General features: G+C 40.7%; 1 protein-coding gene across 1 annotated transcript; it reads left to right on the top strand.

Annotated features, from left to right (window-relative positions):
• The first annotated feature begins 16,803 nt into the window (after positions 1-16,803).
• On the top strand, positions 16,804-18,666 carry MYF6 (myogenic factor 6). Its single transcript, XM_056515832.1, has 3 exons — positions 16,804-17,518; positions 17,785-17,875; positions 18,019-18,666. The coding sequence occupies exons 1-3, from the start codon at positions 17,003-17,005 to the stop codon at positions 18,135-18,137; spliced, it is 726 nt and encodes a 241-aa protein (XP_056371807.1). The 5' UTR covers positions 16,804-17,002; the 3' UTR covers positions 18,138-18,666.
• Positions 18,667-19,280: the final 614 nt, after the last annotated feature.

The following is a 19,280-nucleotide window of genomic DNA, read 5'->3' as shown; positions in this document are numbered from 1 at the left end:
TACCTGTTTCAGAGGGTTACATTTGTGTTAAGCATAACACAAGATCATTATCTATCCATGGAAATATACAGTAAAAACAGATCCAAAATAATTTTTCTTTTAAGACATATGAAAAGTAATTAATTGGCCCCTGGTTTAGAGTATATACACATGATAATAATGAATTCAGGGTTGTTTTAAAATTAAGTTATGTGCCCATTCAGTTCTGCAAAATCTGCAATGCATTGACTACAATAGACTGTAGCTGGAAACCATTGACACAGAGCACTGAACTTGTCTTTGTCAGTTTTGATTTTAAGGAAATGTCAGAGAAAATGTGCTGAAAGGTGATGCTCTGTTTCAACCACTTCTCTGTGACTGTTGTGTCACCACTCTATGTATGGTTGAAAAAAAACCAAGTCCTTCCAACATTGTTCTCCATGTTTTCTTCTCTTTTCTAACATTGTGTACCACTACTGCACGTAGTGGTCTTACAGGTGTGAAGTGGTCTTACTGCAAACCTTCTCCCTTTCTTTTTCCTATGAGTTGATTTCCAGATAACATCATAGAACATCAGGCTCATTTTTGCTCTGACTCCTGCTCCATACATTTTCTACCCTGTATTCTCTGTGGCTATGATTGCCAGGCAAGTGAAAAGCTACTTCTGTGGTTCTAGAGCTGAGCTACATTACCAGAGGCACATCTTTTCAGCATCAGCTCTGTATAGAATTGTAAGGGTAAGCTGACTTCCTATCCAGAAGTTCACCTTACTGCTATAGAAAATTCTGGTATAAATTTTAGTACTGGTCATAGCTCAGTGTGAGCTAAAGAAAGCAAGATGGATTCAGTGTTTGATATTTTGCATGGAGATTCTCTTTTCCCAATCACTTTTCCCAAACAATGCTGAACTAATTACTTATTTTAATTGTTTCTTCTCACAGTTCCCTTATCATGTAGGCCCTTTCTCAGATTCTATGTAAACAAAACTGAAAATCAATGGCTTTTCACCACTGAGTAACAGTGTATGACACATTTCAAAGCTCCCACATCATCAGGCAGCTTGCAATGAAGTTGTATTTCAGTTGAAAGACAACATTTAGAAGGTTTCAGATATATTTGGATCATCTTACTCTGCTTGTTGGTTGGTGTTACCAGGGTGATCTTTTTGTAGGATGACAGCTGCACCCAGCTATCCACTGTAATCATGAATAACTGTTCCAGTACTCTTTACAGTCAATACTCTGAGAGCTGGGGGAAGTTTTACAAGGATGTTCCCAAAATATTTTGGAGGAGATGGAGTTCTGAATGATATAAAAAGAATACTTGGATACTGGAAACCTAATATGCATCTAAAGCTGTACCATTCACAGTTGCATTCCGTGAAGCCTGCTGAGCAGGGGGTGTGTCATGGAACACACAGAGCATATTTGGGACAATATAACAACCTTCAAGCTGAGTAATGCACGCTGCAGGGAACTCTTGCCATCCATGCACGAATGAACTTAAATAAGCTTTACCATAAAATGTCCCTGGCTTACTTGGAAAACACAAATGCTGGTAATACCTATTATGACAGCTGGTAACATCCTTTGTGATTCAACTTAGTGCTAGGAACCAAAGGACTCTATTCAGTCAATTCTTTCAGTAATCTTAAATATAGAAACAAATACTTTGACACCACAAGTGTAGAACATGGACAGACACGGAAGATTTTTTTTCCACTCATGGAGGCACAAGCATAAAAATAATCAAACCTGTATGTCCCTCTCTTCCCCTCAGTCTGCTGTCTGCATGTGCTCACCTGTTGGGAATAACATTAATTCACAAAACAACATTAATTCATTTTTAATTTTAGTCCTGTGTCAGAAATCCTTTTCTCAGAATCCAGCATAAAGCAGTTACAGAACTGTGTCTTTTCATTTATCAGCCTTCTGTTTGGATTCACAATAGGTCCATCTAACTAGTTTCCTTACAGAATTCTCCTAATTCTCTGTCAGTGTTACAGAGACAATACACAGAGTGCGAATCTGGCCTTGCATATTGTGCACACAATTCTCTACTGAGCTGCACTAACACAATTCTGCACTCGAGACCTGGACAAGGAATTGACCTGGGGAGAGTGGCTGCCTGGCATGTAATCCTACTCCCTTTGAGAACAAGATAGTTATCTGACAATGCACTGTCCCATTCAGGGAGGCCAGAAAAAGTTCTTAAACCTGCCTGATTTTTATATGTAGGAGTTTAATCTGAACCTTTCTCTGCTAAGGGTAAACAAGAAAAAATCAGGTCATTGTCATCATTGTCAGCAACTTATCTTTGCTGCTTATTTCACCAAGAAGCAAACCTCTTGTTTAACTGCTATTAATAGTGCTTTTAATGTATAAAGACACTGTCTTCTTCATGGTTTGCACTATAAGTGCACTTACATTTTGACACATTTATATCCTTTATATTTTTTTTTCTTTTCTCTTTCAAAGTGGGGATTTGGAGACATGAATTTTAAATAGTTACAGGTTGTCTCTGGGAAAATAGTGACCTGTGCTGATAACACAGCCACTAGGAGGATTCTTTGATAAAAAATGTTCTATAATAATGGCCAGATTATTGTAATTCCTAAAGAATCCTCCTACACCCTGTGATGTGGCCATTATTGCAAGAAAGCATATCTACTAAATATCCTGTACATCAAGAGTGTGACTGAGTGCTCATGAAGGCAGATACATTCATAATTTCTTGATTTCCCCATTCTTTTTGCCCTTCCCATTCCTATTATCCTATCCTGGCAGTACTAAGCAGGTTTTGGGGACATATCAGGTTGCTGGTTAATGACAATTAGTGCATCTATATTAATTATAATGCAGCTATATTAATTCTGTCAAAATTTAATGAGACAAACAATCCCCTCCTGCATAATTGTGTGCTCTCTCTGAAACCAGAAGGGATCCCTGGCATCACCACCAGTGCCAGCTGGCAGTCAGAGAAGATTGTCCTCTGCTAATGTGGGAGAAAATCTATTCTTAGCTCTAAGTTGACTTTGCATGTCTGAAACAGATCACTTGATTTCTGTATAAAAATACTTGTCAAACCCTTTTTCCTAACACTTATGTGTCCTATGTATTTGTATTTGAAAGCTCTGGGGGAATCCAATTTCTCCCAAAATGTCTTTGTGCACCTTCTGTCACAATTAAAAATCCCATCAAAGTAACAAATTCCTTCTCCACCCCAAACCAAACCAATGGCCAGAAGATTGTCAAGAGTCACTGTGGATGGCACCACTGTAACACAATGCTCATGCTTTGCTTAGCTTTCATCATCCCTTCAGTTCTCTTTCTTGACAAGGAAGAACCTGTGGTAGGCAGTGGCTCTCATGATGAAGGGCATTAGCTAAGAGAGATTTTGCACAGAACTAACTTCATCTTTCTGGAAAGATTCCAAATCAGCCCTTAAGGAGTACAGCAGGTAATTGTCAACCAAGGCATCTTCTTTCTTTTTCAGTCTTTGGGAAAAAAATCTCCCAGCTCTCTGTCTGGAATACTAGAAAAGTTGCAAAATTTACACAAATTAAATGAAGATCTCTTTTTCTAGCTTTCAATCATTGTTACAATACATCACTGCCACATATCCTTTACTACGTATGCATGCACAAGCAGCTACTCAAGCTCTGAAACTAAAAGTACATCTAAATCAGTCATGTAAGGTGTGACTAGCTTGTTTTGTGACCATAAAGACTTGAATCTACAGAAGTTATTTATTCTGATTTTAAAAATAAACTTTGGACTGTCATATTATCTGATTCTCCAAAACCAGGAAGAATGTTCAGCAGTGTCTTTAAGTAGACTTTATGAAACCAAATTTGTCCAACAGCTGAAAGAAGGAGAAAGCTTCCATTGAGATAAAACTAACAAAAAGTGTCAAAATGGACAGCTGGTGTCAATTCCAGAAGGATTTAAGACTTAAACATGAGCTTGAAAAAAAAATGTTAAGTGAACCAATATCTGTATGAAAAGAACCTTGTACTTAGCAAAAGTACATTGAATTATGTGCTTGAAATACATGTATTAAAATGCTTAAAAGAATGCTGCATTAATTAAATACAGAAATACTATATCCCGTTGATATCCAGCATCATATGATATGCTTTGCTTTTTCCTGAAAGAGAAGTTCCAAATAAAAGTCAGACTTCATTGTTCTGATGAACTTGGCTTAAAAGTTCATCATTCAAATATGTAAATCTGTGAGCAAGGCTTTATGGTGTCATTTCTAAGAGAATACAAATCAAACTAAATGAGGTTTTCTATCACAATTTCTTTTTAATGTATATAGGATATTTTCAATCTAATTTAGGAAATCAATACAGTATATACCGTGGAAGAATCAGGTACAATTCTTTCTGGAGAAGGATAGCAAGAATAATTTGAAGGTTGGTATTTCAGCAGAGGCTAGCCCTGTGCTGCACACAGGTCACACACAATTCAAATGAAGTTCCATGCCAAAGACACAGCACATGACTGGCAGAGAGGGTCTGCTGGCATTGCTGGGTAATCCAAACCTGCCTTTGGGAGGAAGTGAGTCAGGGGAAGTTGCTGAGGCCAAGAGCATTGGAATAGCCCAGGCACTCAGCCCAGTCATGTTCCACAATGAAGCAGTGAGCTCACAGGGCAACCAAAGCAACCTCCTGCATTCCAGCCTTTCCAAATGAGTGCTCTTCTCCTGCTTCTCTGTGCACCAGCAACATGGGTGGCTCTTCAGAACAGGAACTTTTCACTATACAGACCAGGTAGATTACAATGTGCTTCATATTCCATGGACTTTTTTTTTTTTTTTCCATTTATCTTTTTTCCTTTTTTTCTTTTTGTTGGAAGGTCAAAACAAAAGGTATCAAGAAAGGAGCAATGACATAAAATAAGAGTTGGGTTGTGTTAGAGATTCTCAGGGATATTTAAATGTTACTGTGCTTAACTCTTGGGCAGAATCTTTAGTTTACAGGTAAGTGTTCAGACTCAAAGCACAAAGAAAACTAGCAACTTAAGAAAGGCATTCTCAGAAATTATGAATGAGACTTAGGAAAAAACAAGGACTGATGTAGATAAAAAATTTTGTCTCATTCAACTGGAATTGCCAATTCTGATTTTCCCTTCTGAAAAAAAATCCAAAAGTAAACAGCTAGGCTTTTATTTTAAGCACTCAAATGATACACTGATTTACATTCATCCTCTTCTTAATTCAGAATAGGGAACTATTTTTCCATGTTTATCACATCTCAGGGAATCATCATACCAGGGAATCACACATGCATTATCTGTCTTGTCCCAGTAGTGCCATTTTCAAGAATATTCAGATATTCCTTCAGAAAGAGATGTACCCTGAGGGAGGCAGGCTCCTACATGAAATGTAGAAGGTAGCTGGTCAAAACCTGAAGTACAGTAATAAAAAAAATTACAGGAGCCTGGTTGGATCTTCTCGCTCCCTGCAAGAGCACTGATACCTTAACTGCTTTTCTTCTTCTACCTTTAATGATCCTCAGTTATCTCAAAAAAGTAGAATTCTTTATAATAAGGAATAATCATAACACATATCATAGCTAAATTGAGCACAAAAAGGAATCTTATTTTCTCATAATCTGCATATTTTGCTTGAAGACATCACTTCTAGCAGAAGTTGATTTGCTGTTTCTCTGCAGACAAGTTATCTGGGTTTTTCTTTCTATCAGGACACTGTCATAAATCTGCCTTGTTATAACTAATTGTATCTATCTCCACATAAACACCAGCATCAGTTTACTCTGTTCCTCTTTGCAGCAGTGTTTACTGTTAGCTTGATCACTGCCAGCACTTTCCCTTGACTTTTCTATTCCCTTTATCACTACATTCATTCAACATTTACACAATATTTCCAAGTGCCTCATCATCCTTGTTAGCATCCTCTCTTCCCATTCTGTGCTTTCTATAGTTGTACCAGCTGTACCAGTTTTGAGATGCAGTGCAGCCCCTGAAAATGGACATGGAATTGCAGCTAAGTCTCCCCAGCCTGGAACAGGAGGGAAGGACTGCCTCTGACCTGTTTGTGTGTCCTAGCAGGATGTGTGGGGTTCTTTTCTGAACAGCATGATATATGTTCATCTTACAACTCACTGTAACAGTTTCCTCCTTCTTTCCTTCAGAATTACCACCTAGCTAGGTACTCAGTTTGAATTTCTGCAGTGATCTGCCTCCCTGAAGTACCTATTTGTGCCCTTGTCCTCATTGAGTTGAGATTATGAACAACTTGAAATCTATACAAGTCCTCCAAAAGATAACAATTCAGGATGGTCTCTGTGATATCTGCAAACTGGATGAGCATATTTTCAATTCAACCAGATGATTTATTAATTAAAACCACAGTTTCTAAAGCATAACTCTGGAAAATCCCTCATTTAAGAGTTCTGATTTAATGAGTTTGCAGAGTTGAACACACATATGAGTTTCCTTCTATAGTCTTCATTTTCATAGCGTTCATATGAGGATGGCATGTGAAAATGTAGAAAAAACTTCATTTAAATTGAGTGTTTTCTGCTTATTCTCCTTATATTCTGCTGTATTTCTGCTAATTGCATAACACCTATCATTGCAGGGCAAAAAAATCGATTTGGCACAGCTTAGTCTTGAGGATTTTTTAACAGAAACAAAACTACTCCATGTTGTCATTATTCATCCCTTTGTATTATTATAGGTGTGCACAAATATTGTATAATTGTCCAGTATTTTCACAGAAACTCAGGTTGAACTCCTCATCTACAAGTCCTGTTCCTTCTATTTCTGCTTTACATTTGCCCATCTCATCCACCAGTTGTTCTCAAAGACACCAGAAAATGACAAAGATAATTTCAGGCAATGCTCTAATTGCACTGAGGCCAAACCAGTTTTAATATGTAAGTTAATCTAATATTTTTACCTCTAGGTTTTTCTGTTCTGACTCCTTCTACTTTTGTTATTAGTGCTAATAATTTTGTTAACCAGCTAATTGTACTACATTTTTTAATTGCATTTTGAATTGACAGAGGCTTCCTTCTCTTGATGTTGCAAACCTTAATAGAAGTTTCTTCTTAATTTTTATGAGGTTTGATATTGATTTCTTGATTTTTGCTTTATCTTTTTGATTCTGACCTAACAAGTCTATGCTATCCTTTCTTTCCCAACCTTTTTATCCTGTGTTGTTTACCACTGCTCTTCCTTGGCTTTTGAACAGAGTATTAGAGTAATTTAGGCTGGAAAGGACCTGTGGAGGTCATCTAACCCATGTCCAACTTCAAAGTTTGATCAGGTTACTCAGGACCTTGGTATGTCAAGATGGCCATTTATCTTGTGGCTTCTCTAAGAGACAGTTACAGTCTCATCAAGAATGACAAGTCCTGAACTGCCACATAAAATACCCCTGGCTAAGGTTTTGAGGCTCAGTCTAGAAAGTGTGTTTTGACTCCATCTGTTCTAGGTCCTGTCAGTATGTCAGCACATGTAAAATAATGCCCCTAGTTGCTCTGCTGAGCCAACAGCAAGTGATTGCATACATCCAGAAGATCATGTTTAGATAACTCTGGAAATTTACTGATGAAAAATGCAGCACATATACCTTTCCAGACATCTCTAAGGTCTTGTAGCAGCAAGGCCTGAACGTACACATGACTTTAGGCACTCAAATTGGGGCACAGGCACATAAATCCCATGTGGAATCAGGCCCCTGATGGCATTAGTGCTACTTGGCATGTGCTAACCTATGCACTCCCTGATGTCTCTTGGCAGCTCTGAGACCCTTCTCATGGTTAGTCCAAGAAGGATTATCTATCTAGATTTCCTTTTGCTGGCTTGTCCTTTGGGACTTGATCCTGCAAGCCCTATCAGATGTAAGTAATTGCAAAAAATACTTTGGGAGGTGAGACACTTTTGGGATGTTCAGAAACGGATTAGAAAAATTGATGGGCAACATGTCTGTAAGCAGATACTAACAGAAGTAGGCAGGGATGTGCTCTGTAACACAAAGATGGAAGAGTCGCACTTATCCATTAATTATTTCTGTAAGCTCACTGTGTCCAAGACTAAGTACATGCATGATGGACATAGATCATACATGACTGGTGGGAGGTCTGTGTCATATTTGCTAAAGGAAGTCATTTGGTTCAGGTCAATAGTTGCTATCATGTATTAATTTTTATGGCAGAAAGGAATGTGAGGATGGCTGAGATTAATCCAATCTGTTCTTGCTAGTACTGCATTTCCTCAGGTACAACAGAGTTAAGATCATGAAGATCTAGGATTGCCACCGTGCTGGTCAAGAAGTGATATACAGGACAATGAGAACTTGACAAGCCTTATCGTGAAATCTCTTTCAGAAATACCTGTTGCACATTTCTTGTCTTCACCATAGTTCAGCACAACTGTTTGTTGGGATCAACAGCGTGCACTGACAGCTCAAGTGGAATAGCTGTTGGTCTAACTTGGACTCTTCAAATGAAAAGAAATTCTGTTATCAGTTACTATAAAGTCACAAATAAATCACAAAGGATTCACATTTCTGCCCCAGGTATTTTTTATTAAAATGATCTCAAAGTACTCAAAATCAGAAAGCTAATTCCTTCCAAGAGCCTGGTACAGTTGATAAGACCATTCTAGATCATGGCTTACTTAGAATTTCTGGGGCATTGGAAAAGTCACATCGAGTTTGACTAACTTTAATCTCATTTACAGCTCTCTATATATGTCAGTTTGAGTCACAGCATGGCTATTGTTCTGTGCATGCACACAGTTCTTGAATGTGCTATAACTAAGGTGACTCAGTGACTTTTTCCAGCAATAAAAATGACGCTATAATTTATTTTTTATTAGATAGCTCATGTTGGTCAGGAAAAAGAGAATTATCAGGCAGTTTCTCTGCTGATTGTAAAATTCTTGCCTGACTTTTAGCTCAGGGGCATTGTGAGCACATATTTATCTTCTGTCAGAGAATACCACACATCTCAAGAAAGTGTCATTGTTTTTTCTAGTCATGTATTTTCTCCACTTACTTCAGGCACATGACTTCACAAACAGCTTAGAAGTTCCAAAAAATGCTAAGCAAGTTCAATGTTGATTAAATCAGGACATAAACACAGTACTGAACAGCTGGAATTCTGGAAAATAGTTTATGTGAAGTGTCACAAAATTCCTGGGACCGTGGAAATATCAAATTTGAGATGCTTGACTGAGAAAGCTCCACAATGAGAGGTGATAATCCAAGCCTCTGCAGATTCTTTATTGTTTATAAACTGTTGCTGCTGCCTGTATAAAATGAACTTCAGCAAAAACATATCCTCTGCCTGGAAAGACAGCTAAATATCAGCACTCATGGGGCATTGATGCTGCTTGAGTGTGCTCACACACTATTTTTCAGCCAGTATAATGAAAAATATTGTTTGTAAAGATGGTCCCAGTTGAGTGATCATTTAATAACTCATTTTTCCATTAAATATTCAGGCCTAGCATCAGCTGGATCAAGACTATATATATATATATGTATATGTAATATATTTATATAAATTTATATATACTATGTAAAGCCTTTCTGTAAATTGACATGACTTTTGGATCCAAACGGAGCCATCCTAGTGATCCAGAACCTCAGAGGGCTCTCTGCTCCAAAAGAAATTTCGATTAATTAACTATTTATTGTCATTGGCAGTCTTTCTTGGTAATTCTTCATTAATGACACTGGAACCTTGAATGCTGATTTCTAATTCTCTTGACCAATGAAAAGTGATTTCCTTGGAAAAAAATGTAGAAAAAGTGTCTCTAAGGCTTCTCATTATGTCAGGTTCTTTAACACAGTTTGAGGGCTGTATATTGTGCAGTATGGATTTCACAGCTTAAAAGATGCTAAAAGGTTGAATCTCATCTCATTTATACAGTGGGCTTTTTAGACATCCAAAGCATTCAGCAGCTCCCATTGAACAGAGCATGACTAGGCCACTATGTATGGACTTATCAAAATAAAAATAATTTATTATTGGTCATGTGGAGCTTATTTAGAGACAGCTAGTGCACAATAACTTAAGTACATTCAATTTCTTAGTTACTATAGTAGTCAAACATACTTCAAAGTAATAACTGTAAAGCTTACACTTCCAGGCAAACATTTCTATTAGGCTGCTCTAACACATGAATGTTGTTCACAAATAATGACACAACAGGTTGACAGATTCTGTCATAAGCCAGCTGGTTTACACTTCACAAAAAATTTTTCCTCACTATTTTCTCTGAGTCTAAGCATAGATATAAGTTGTCAGTTACCAGTTTCAAAACACAGATCTAAGATTACTTTTTCAGGGATTGTTTATCTAATCAGAATAGATTATGTTTCATATTCTAAACTTTTCCACGGTGTTTAATTTTCAAATAATTTCCCCAAAAAACCACAATCAATACATTTTCCCTAAAAATCCACATGCTTACATCTTCATCAAAATAAGGTGAAGCCTTATTTTGGATGATTTTTTGCAAGCCAAGAGGGTATCTGGAAATCTTTTAGTCTGTGCAGTTTCTCTGAAATGTTGTCCAGAATAGTCTGGTGAAAAAATAAATACAAGTGGGTTTTCTGCATCCTTTTTTGAAATCTGATTAGAATGAGAAAGGTAAGACCCATTTTGTCATATAGAATCTCTGAATACTATCCCACTTCCATTCCTGTCTTTGTTTGTATGTGCCAGATGAATTGCATGGAGAAGGAAGAGTATCGGCTCAGCCAAGGTTCTTTCCATACCTTGAGAAATGTCATGTTCTCTTTTAGGAGAGACCATTAGACTGCTTTGGATTTTGGAACATCACCAGAGTGTTTTAACATGGGACAGGAGCAGTCATCAGAGCCATTTACTTGTTTCAAAAATCTCAAAAAATAAATTTTCAAATTTTCCTTTGTGCCACATACCACTGGCACATTCAAGAAATTATGTTAAAACATCTAGATTCCAGTGTACTTTAAATAACATGTCTTTGAGCCAAAGCAAATGAAATCTTAGTATATAAACATGCAGAAGTTATTAAGTGAAATTGTGAGACATGAACAGAATACAGAGGCAAAGGAGTACAGTGCAGACCTTTGTATTTCTTGGAGTGGCAGATTACAGGTAAGCAACCTTGTATATAAGCATGTACCTTAAATGTGACACAGATGAACAACTGAGTGACCTTCACAGCCTAAAACAGTTTTGCAGCTGTGCAACAAGTTTCCGTAAGAACAGGATACAATATTCAAGGTCATTACTGCTATTTAATACAGTGCAAATTTATTTCCAGATGACTTTATCTCAATAGCCTCTATTTTCCAAAAACAGCAGCTAGTTTCTTTCTGAAAGTGAATCATTTGGAATAATCATTTCATGGTTTTGTGATTTGCTAAGAAGAGAGTTTTCTGCATTCATTACACTCAGTGCATCTCCACAGCTTCCACTTCCAAGCCACTGTCATACCAATTTTCCATGAAAGTCCAAAGAAAGTCCAAAATTTTCTAAGAAGGCTCTGCAAAAATCTCTTGTCATAGGCCTAGAACATTTAGCTGCCATTTTTCCGCAGACTAAGCACTAAACTCTTTTTTTGTTTACAGACAGCAGGGATGTGATCAGCCTGGATGCTGGATGCAGAAACTTGCTCTTCACATACTTTTTCTTCCTTTCACTTACAGAATTATGGTTTGGCTATTGCCCTTTGGACTGAGATTAGGTTTAGATGTCACAGTCATCAAGTTTGGAAACAACATGGTGTGAAAATGCATTTTACGCTTCCAACAGTCTGTAGTGTAAACAGACAAATCAGCATATGGTGTAAAAATAGCCTTTCACATTACTACAGAAAAAGTGATAACAACAAGTGATTGCACAACTGTGATGTGTCTCTTACTAAAGCCACATTTCATGTTCCCCGTGTTTTGCCTAATCACAAGTAGAAGACATCTGTCATTATTGTTCCCTTTCCTCCTGCAAGAAATCCCTGCTCGTGGATAGAGCCATGGAAAATGCCTGTCCCAGCCAGAAACAGTGCAGTGGGCCTCCAGTTTCTGATAGGCACTCCCTCCTCCCCAGGAAAATGTCTTGTAGTAAAATAAATGTGTTTGTGCAGTGGTGACTATTTGTCACTGTAGACCCTGACACAGGCATTAAAGCATCTGCCATTTAGAACTGTGTCTCATAACTGGCCAACATGAGAGCTGCAATGAAACCCTATCTTACCATATTGAACTGGAGAAGCCTGTTTAGTTAGCAAGGTTGCACCTCTCAGATACTAACAGGACTGAAACTGATATGAACACTAAAGTCCATATCCAATCAAAGGCAAACAGCAATAATTTGGAACAGCTATACAGTCAAGACCTCTGTGAATAAGAATTTTTAAATCTTCCCCTACAAAGATTGTAAATTTATACAAAGTTGTCCTTTCCAGGTCTCTGCCTTTCTGTCTCCCCAGCTCCAGAGCACATATTACACTGTTCACTACCCTATTTGTAAAACTTACATTTGAGGGATGGTTGCTACCATGTGCTTTTAAATTCTTTAAAGTGTCACATACTTATATACAAGCACTGGCATGTACAGTACACACACTTCCTCTAGTCAGTTCCTAATTCTCCAGTGAGAATGCATGTGACATTGTGGACATGCAAATAATATCAAATCTTTGGACAAGTAGAATTTGAATAGGGTCAAGTAAGCAAAAAAATTCTAGGTAAACAAGAGTCAGATAAGTCTAGCAAGACACATAAATTAAAATCAGTAATTAAAGCTGGCCTGTATTATTCCTACTGACCCCTGTGAAATTCATTTTAAGGTAAAAAGAGATAAGGAAATTCAGCTAAGAAGTGCTGCTACATACCACAAGCCATGAAACTCCATATGCTTTGTTCAGTAGCAGGAATTTTTACTATTATTATTACTTCCATGAATGTTAGAAAGGTTCTTTTGCTTAAATTTACCATAGGTCATTGTCAGCATAAAATATGCTGGTCCCTCATAGAGCCTCCACTGCCCAGACTTTGAAGAAAACTCATGGAAAATCTCTGATCTCTATTTACCAAACATTTCTGTAAGATGTTGTAGATTCAGGAATAGATACATGCTTTTTAACAGACTACCAATCTTTGGCGTGCCAACTCTCCCCTTACACATCTGTCAGCCATTTCAAACATCCTACAAAGCAGATGCTTAAAATATCCTTCTGAAGGGAAAGGAGGGATGAAGTTTCTAATCCCCCATTTGCAATCCTTGGCATAATATTCTATTTCAGCAGCAAATCACACTTCTCTAACTGCTCCCTGCAAACTACAAGTATCAGAGGATCATATAGGTGAGCCAGGTGCATTCCTGACAAAGTGCAATGAGAATGTAAACACATCCTGGGTGTATCTGAGGGTACCTACTGACACATCGTGAGGAATGACAGACAATTAACCCTGTAACAGCTTAGGCTGGTGTCCTAATTATGTTATCACATGGGCTACAAGCCCCAGTGTGCCCACAGCTGGAACTGCACTGGTAACCTGCACTTCATAAATCTGCAAGAAGCAATGTAGCAATCATTACCCTTGCAGCCAAAGTATCTACCCATCTCTCAAATGAGGTACTGTTCGAGTAGAATGGGGCTATAACTGAATTGTTTGAGTAGAATGGGGCTGAAAATTTCACCTTTACCCAGGTGCCCTTTGCAGTGACACAAAGGCATGGATAGGATGGATCCTCACTGATTGCCAATGCTAAAGACATCAAATATTTAAAATGCACAGTGCCTGTGGCTGGAAGAATCTTGAGAAGAATAAAGGAGAAAAATGAGATATTTGCAATAGTATAAAGTGTTAAATGGATCCTAGCTGACAAAATATTTCTCTGTAATTCTCAGCTAAATATCTGCTTAAACCTTAAGGTGTCAAGAGAGACCCTGTCAGTTCCAGGCTTATTATTCAAACACAGTTATCCAGAAAAAAATGTACATGAAAAAGTGAATTTGGAGGGATCTAACTCCTGAAGACCAGTTGTGACTCAAAACAGTGCATCTTTCTTGGATTTGGTTCTCCTGACCACTTACTGAATTTACAACTCACCAAAATTCTGAAATACTTCTTTGGTAAGGATAATAGACCTTTTAGATCAAATATAGGATGTCAAGGTTTTACTTGTGTAAATATGCTGAAAATATATTTTCAGTAGAGCTACCATATATAGAGTCATGAGCAATTGAATAAAGAACTAGCTTCAGTGTAAGTTTTTCTGAGAGGTTCTACCAAACTGACTGAAATTACAAGCAGACTTCAGTGGTAACCCTCCTTTCAATTCTGTGTCCAGTTGTTCTTATTCACATGCTTTTATTTCCTCTTATGTTTTTGTGCTTATATCTAATATGACCAGAAATACAAGGCATGAAGAGAAAAAATGCTGGTACCAACTTTTGAATCCTCCACTTGATTCAGTTTTGTAACAGAGATCATCTCTGAGAATACTTTATTCCTGTGTGCTAGGGCTGTTAGCTAGATGTGTTACATAAACCAAGCAGCTGGAGTGGGAGAGGCAGCAAAATTCAAGTTTCTTGTATGATGGGGAAACTGATCATCTTCATTCAAATTAAAATTTATTTACAGTTGTTATGAGTTTTGCTCCTATCAGTTAGTCCCACAAATAATTAATTATGCCTTGCCCACATCATTGTGAGGAACTGAATCTGTTTACTCTGTCACTAAGTGCTGGAAAGAAAGAACATATTTTGTTTCCTGTTTAAAAAAAAAAAAAAAAAAAAAAATCTGTTGAAAGCAGCAGAAGCATCTGGCTCCTAAACTTACAATTTCCCAACTCACTGAGTCCACTTAAAGCTCTTGAAAGGACAACAAAGATTTGTTTATTATCTCTCCCTTAAATTAAATTTTCATTTGTGCACCTTACCAGTAGACTGATCTCGCCTGTCTTGTTCCAAACATTCCCATTGAAGAAATAAAAGATTAAAAGGAAAAAAACCAAATGCAGTAAATGTGGGAAAAAAAATAAACTACCAGCACACTTTTGGTTTGAGGAGTTTGGGGGTTTTTTGTTTGTTGGAGAGGATTGATTGTGTTTGTTTGGTTGGGTTTTTTAGTTGCTGTTTTGGGTTTTTTTTAATTACTACCATTACTAATGTTATGGGACAAAGACTGCTGTAATACCCAAAAGCTTGTAAAGGGGTAGCTTCTCCATGGATAGCAAATTAAACCAGAGACACAAGGGATGTATAAAGGTCAACATTATATCTCTCTTTAAAGGTAGAAAATTAAATTACAGGAAAAGTAAGTGACTGGTCAAAGGTCAAACAGAAAGCAAGTTGCAAAGCGTGTAAATGGAGAAACTGTTTCTTATGTTCAGTGCTGTAACTGCCAGACTGCCCTTTCTTTAATCTGAAGAGAGAAAAATCCTCAGTGGTGGAATAGTATCAAAATTAGTTTTGCTGAGAACAATCTGAATTTCTGTCTCATCAAAAACTGGACATTGTTCTGCCTCATTAAAGCAGAAATAAGATCCACTCCAACACTGATAAGGTAAAAACAAAACTACAGCTACTCTTAGTGTTAAAGATTTTTGTACTCCAAAAATTGGTTTGCAGTTTTGGAGAAACAGTCGAGTCAATGATTAATTTAATTGTAGCTTTAGAGAAATGAACAATACCATCACACTTGCCTTCAGAAAGCTGAAGTTTGGAGCTACATTTGAGAGCTTATGAGATCATTGCAGGTGCTTCATCTTCATGTATTATTGTTTCTATAAACAGCTTACACATGTGTATACACACAAACACATAGGAATATACTTACACATCCACATAAATATACATGCATATGCCTGTGTGTGGGCATATAGATATGGACACATATTACACATATACATATTTAAATATGCATGCTATTTAAAGAACACAAGGCAGTGCAGGAAAAGAGGCAAAGAGGCCATTTTGCCAGTCCTCTTTCTTTATGTGAGACAGTTCCAGCCATGTGACATTACAGTATAAGCTAACAGAGAGCGATCACAAGCTCCATTTCTGTCTCTGTGTCTAGGAAGCTCTTCTGCCCTGCCAGGCCCAAGGGATTAAACTTGTCACACCACGCCCCTGGGCTCTGCTTGCCCTGGGCAGCGTCAAGGACGCGGGCTGTCCGGAGAGCCCCATCACACTGTAACCCAGTCACCTGGGATCACTCCTGTCACCCCATGGGCAACGTGGGAAAGTTCACACGGAGAGGCCAAGCCGAGGTGCACTATCTGTGGGTCACCGCATCATCGCAGCACAGCGCTGCCTTGGCAGCCTTCCCCAGGCGTGCGGAGGGGCAGCGAGCTCGGCTCCTCACCTTGGGCTGGCCCGGGTGCCGTGGGGCACAGCAATGGCATGCCGCAAGGGGAAGGTGGCGGGGGTGCAAACAGCGGGGGCTTCTACCGAAAATATTAACCCGTCTGTTCGGAAAGCGATGGCTGCCTTTGAAATCTCTCCTTCTGCATCCAGACTTAGCCCGGGAGGGGAGGGTGTGCCGGGGCTGGGGAGGCTCCCTGCGCAGCCCTTGTCCTGCAGCCGTGCCCCGGGGCCGCCCCTGCTCCCGAGCCCCCACCTCGCGTCCCTTCAATGCCCCCCGAACTCACGGCAGCGCGGGGGAGGGTGCAAAGTTGGGCCGGAATTTTTTTCCGCTTGTTTCTGTTGTTGTTGGGGGGGATTTTGTGGTGGTTTTTTGTTTTTAGGGGTTTTTAAATTTTTTTTTTTCTAATTTTGCAACTTGTCTCCCACCTCTCGTGTCCCCCCCTCCTCCTTCTAAATAGGAGATGTTCTCAGGACAGCGCCCGGGAGACTGGCTGGAATCAGTTTTGGAGGGTGATACACCGCGACAGCTAAAAGTTGGATAGGGTTTCAGCAGCTCCTATATAAAGCAGGGGGGACTTATGTCACTGCACTAATTAAATTCCATCTGGGTTGTTCCTCGGGGTGTTTTTGAGATTGCCACCCAACTCAAGCAGGCAGAGAGGCCCAGGGACAGCATGATGGACCTTTTTGAAACTGGCTCCTATTTCTTCTACTTGGATGGGGAGAATGGAGCCCTGCAGCAGCTGGAGATGGCTGAGGGATCCCCGCTGTACCCAGGGAGCGATGGCACCTTGTCTCCGTGTCAGGACCAAATGCAGCCGGAGGCCGGCAGTGACAGCAGCGGAGAGGAGCATGTGCTGGCACCCCCGGGACTACAACCCCCTCACTTCCCCGGCCAGTGTTTGATCTGGGCTTGTAAAACTTGCAAGAGAAAGTCGGCCCCCACGGACAGACGGAAAGCAGCCACCCTGCGGGAGAGGAGAAGGCTGAAGAAGATCAACGAAGCCTTCGAGGCTCTGAAAAGGCGGACTGTGGCCAACCCCAACCAGAGGCTGCCCAAGGTGGAGATACTGAGGAGCGCCATCAGCTACATCGAGAGGCTGCAGGACCTCTTGCACAGGCTGGATCAGCAGGAGAAAATGCAGGAGATCGGGGGGGACCCCTTCAGCTTCAGCCCCAAGCAGGGAAATGTAAGCACTGCCGCTTGGCCCCTCCGCCGCCACGGCAGCGCCGCCGCGCCCGTCCCCTCCCTCCTCCTGCTCCTGCTCCTGCTCCTGCTCCTGCTCCTGCTCCTGCTCCTGCTCCTCGGCAGGGCCGGAGGGCTGGCGGGCGCGGAGGGCGCTCCTGGGGACCCTGCCGGGCCCCCAGAGATCCGCCAGCCCGGCCCGGGGAGCCGCGGCCGCCCCGCTAACACCCGTCCTCTCCCCGTGTCTCCCCGCCCCCGCCTGTGCCGCAGATCCCCAGTTCGGACTTCCTGAGCACCTGCGGCTCCGACTGGCAAAGCGTTTCTGACCATTCCCGAGCCCTAGGAGTCAGCCCCAAGGAAGGTAACTCGCCCCGCTCGCCCCCTCCCTCGCCCGACGGCCGCGCTCCGGCTCCCTCGCTCCCTGCTCCGTCCGGGCTGTCCGGCGGCCGCAGGCCCGGCGAGGAGAGCGCTCTGCTCTTTAATGCCTTTTCTCTTGTTGAGCAGGAGTCTCCGTTGTCGAGTCGTCGGCCTCCAGCAGCCTTCGCTGCCTCTCTTCAATAGTGGACAGTATTTCTTCCGACGATCCCAAACTGCCCAACGCGGAGGAAGCGGTGGAGAAATAAACCCGGTTTTATGGTAGTATATTTAACGGAGATGGAGCCTCCACCCTCTCTCCTCTAAACTATTAAACGAAGCAAATTCACACAGTGGAAAGCCCAAGCAGGGGCCTTTTTAAGATGGAATCAAGGTACACCTATCCCAAAGAAAATGGCTCCCACTGACTCGAGCCAGACAGATTTCCCCCTTGCCTTCTTTTTTTGTCCCCCGAGTTTTGTTTTCTTTAAATTGTATTGCATAAACCACCCTCCTTTTTTTTTTTTTTTTTTTTTTTTTTTTTAAATTTTATTTTATTTAAGATATTTACCTGGGTACCGGTGATCTGCTTTGTCTGATACTCACCGGGAAGTTCATTCCTGTCTGAGTGAAGCTCTTGGTTGCATTGCGTGTGAGTCATATTTAAAGAGTCTCCGCCACATTTCGTTCCTGTAAATAATTTCAGTACTGTCTTTTTTTTTGTAAACATAACATATATATTTAAATGGTGGAATGTGATATTGTATATAAGAACAGATGGATTTCTTGGATTGTAAAATAAAGCTCTTTGTGTTACAGTGTTTTCCTCCCGTCCTCTTAATTTCATAAAATAACCCGATCCCGGAGTTAAAACCCGCCACACTTCAGCGAGATGACGGCCAGAAGAGTCAGACCGATGTAGAAGAAGCACGACCCGTGTGACTGGAGGCAGGACACGGGACAGATTTTTCCTTCGTTCACTCCTCTAAGGACCGTCTCTCCCCTTTAGGGCCGCGCCCGCGCTGTGAATCCCCGTGTCCCCGTGGGCTCCCCGGGAGGCAGGGCGGGCACGGGTGCTTGCGGAGCCCACGTCCCCCTGGAAAGAGATATTGCTCCCCTAAAATATCCAAGTGCTGCTCGAGTACCTTGCCATGCAAAGATGCCTCGGCGGCCTTGCCCTGCATGTGGAAGGTGAGGTTAGAAACGGGGCATGAAAGAAGATACCCCAGCCCGTCCCCCACCCCGACCTCCTGGCCCGGTCCTTGAGCCGGGAGGGGCTCAGTGCATCTCACCTTCTCCTCTCGGCACCGAGGACTTGAACGCGAGGCTTGTCTGCGGCAAAAATGACAGACTAATGGGGCAGCAAGTGGCTGTGACAGGAGCCCGCTCCCTCTGGGACTGGAGGGAGCTGT

The sequence above is a fragment of the Oenanthe melanoleuca genome, chromosome 1A (genome assembly GCF_029582105.1).
Source record: "Oenanthe melanoleuca isolate GR-GAL-2019-014 chromosome 1A, OMel1.0, whole genome shotgun sequence".
Taxonomy (NCBI): Eukaryota; Metazoa; Chordata; class Aves; order Passeriformes; family Muscicapidae; genus Oenanthe; species Oenanthe melanoleuca.
The sequence above is the reverse complement of the archived record's forward strand: the minus strand, read 5'-3'. Positions and strand labels throughout refer to the sequence as shown.

Excerpts from the sequence above, each read along its gene's own strand:
- MYF6 (XM_056515832.1), top strand. The coding sequence starts at position 17,003 with ATGATGGACCTTTTTGAAACTGGCTCCTATTTCTTCTACTTGGATGGG. Across the intron at positions 17,519-17,784 it reads TCAGCCCCAAGCAGGGAAAT|ATCCCCAGTTCGGACTTCCT; the intron begins GTAAGCACTGCC and ends CCTGTGCCGCAG. Across the intron at positions 17,876-18,018 it reads AGGAGTCAGCCCCAAGGAAG|GAGTCTCCGTTGTCGAGTCG; the intron begins GTAACTCGCCCC and ends CTTGTTGAGCAG.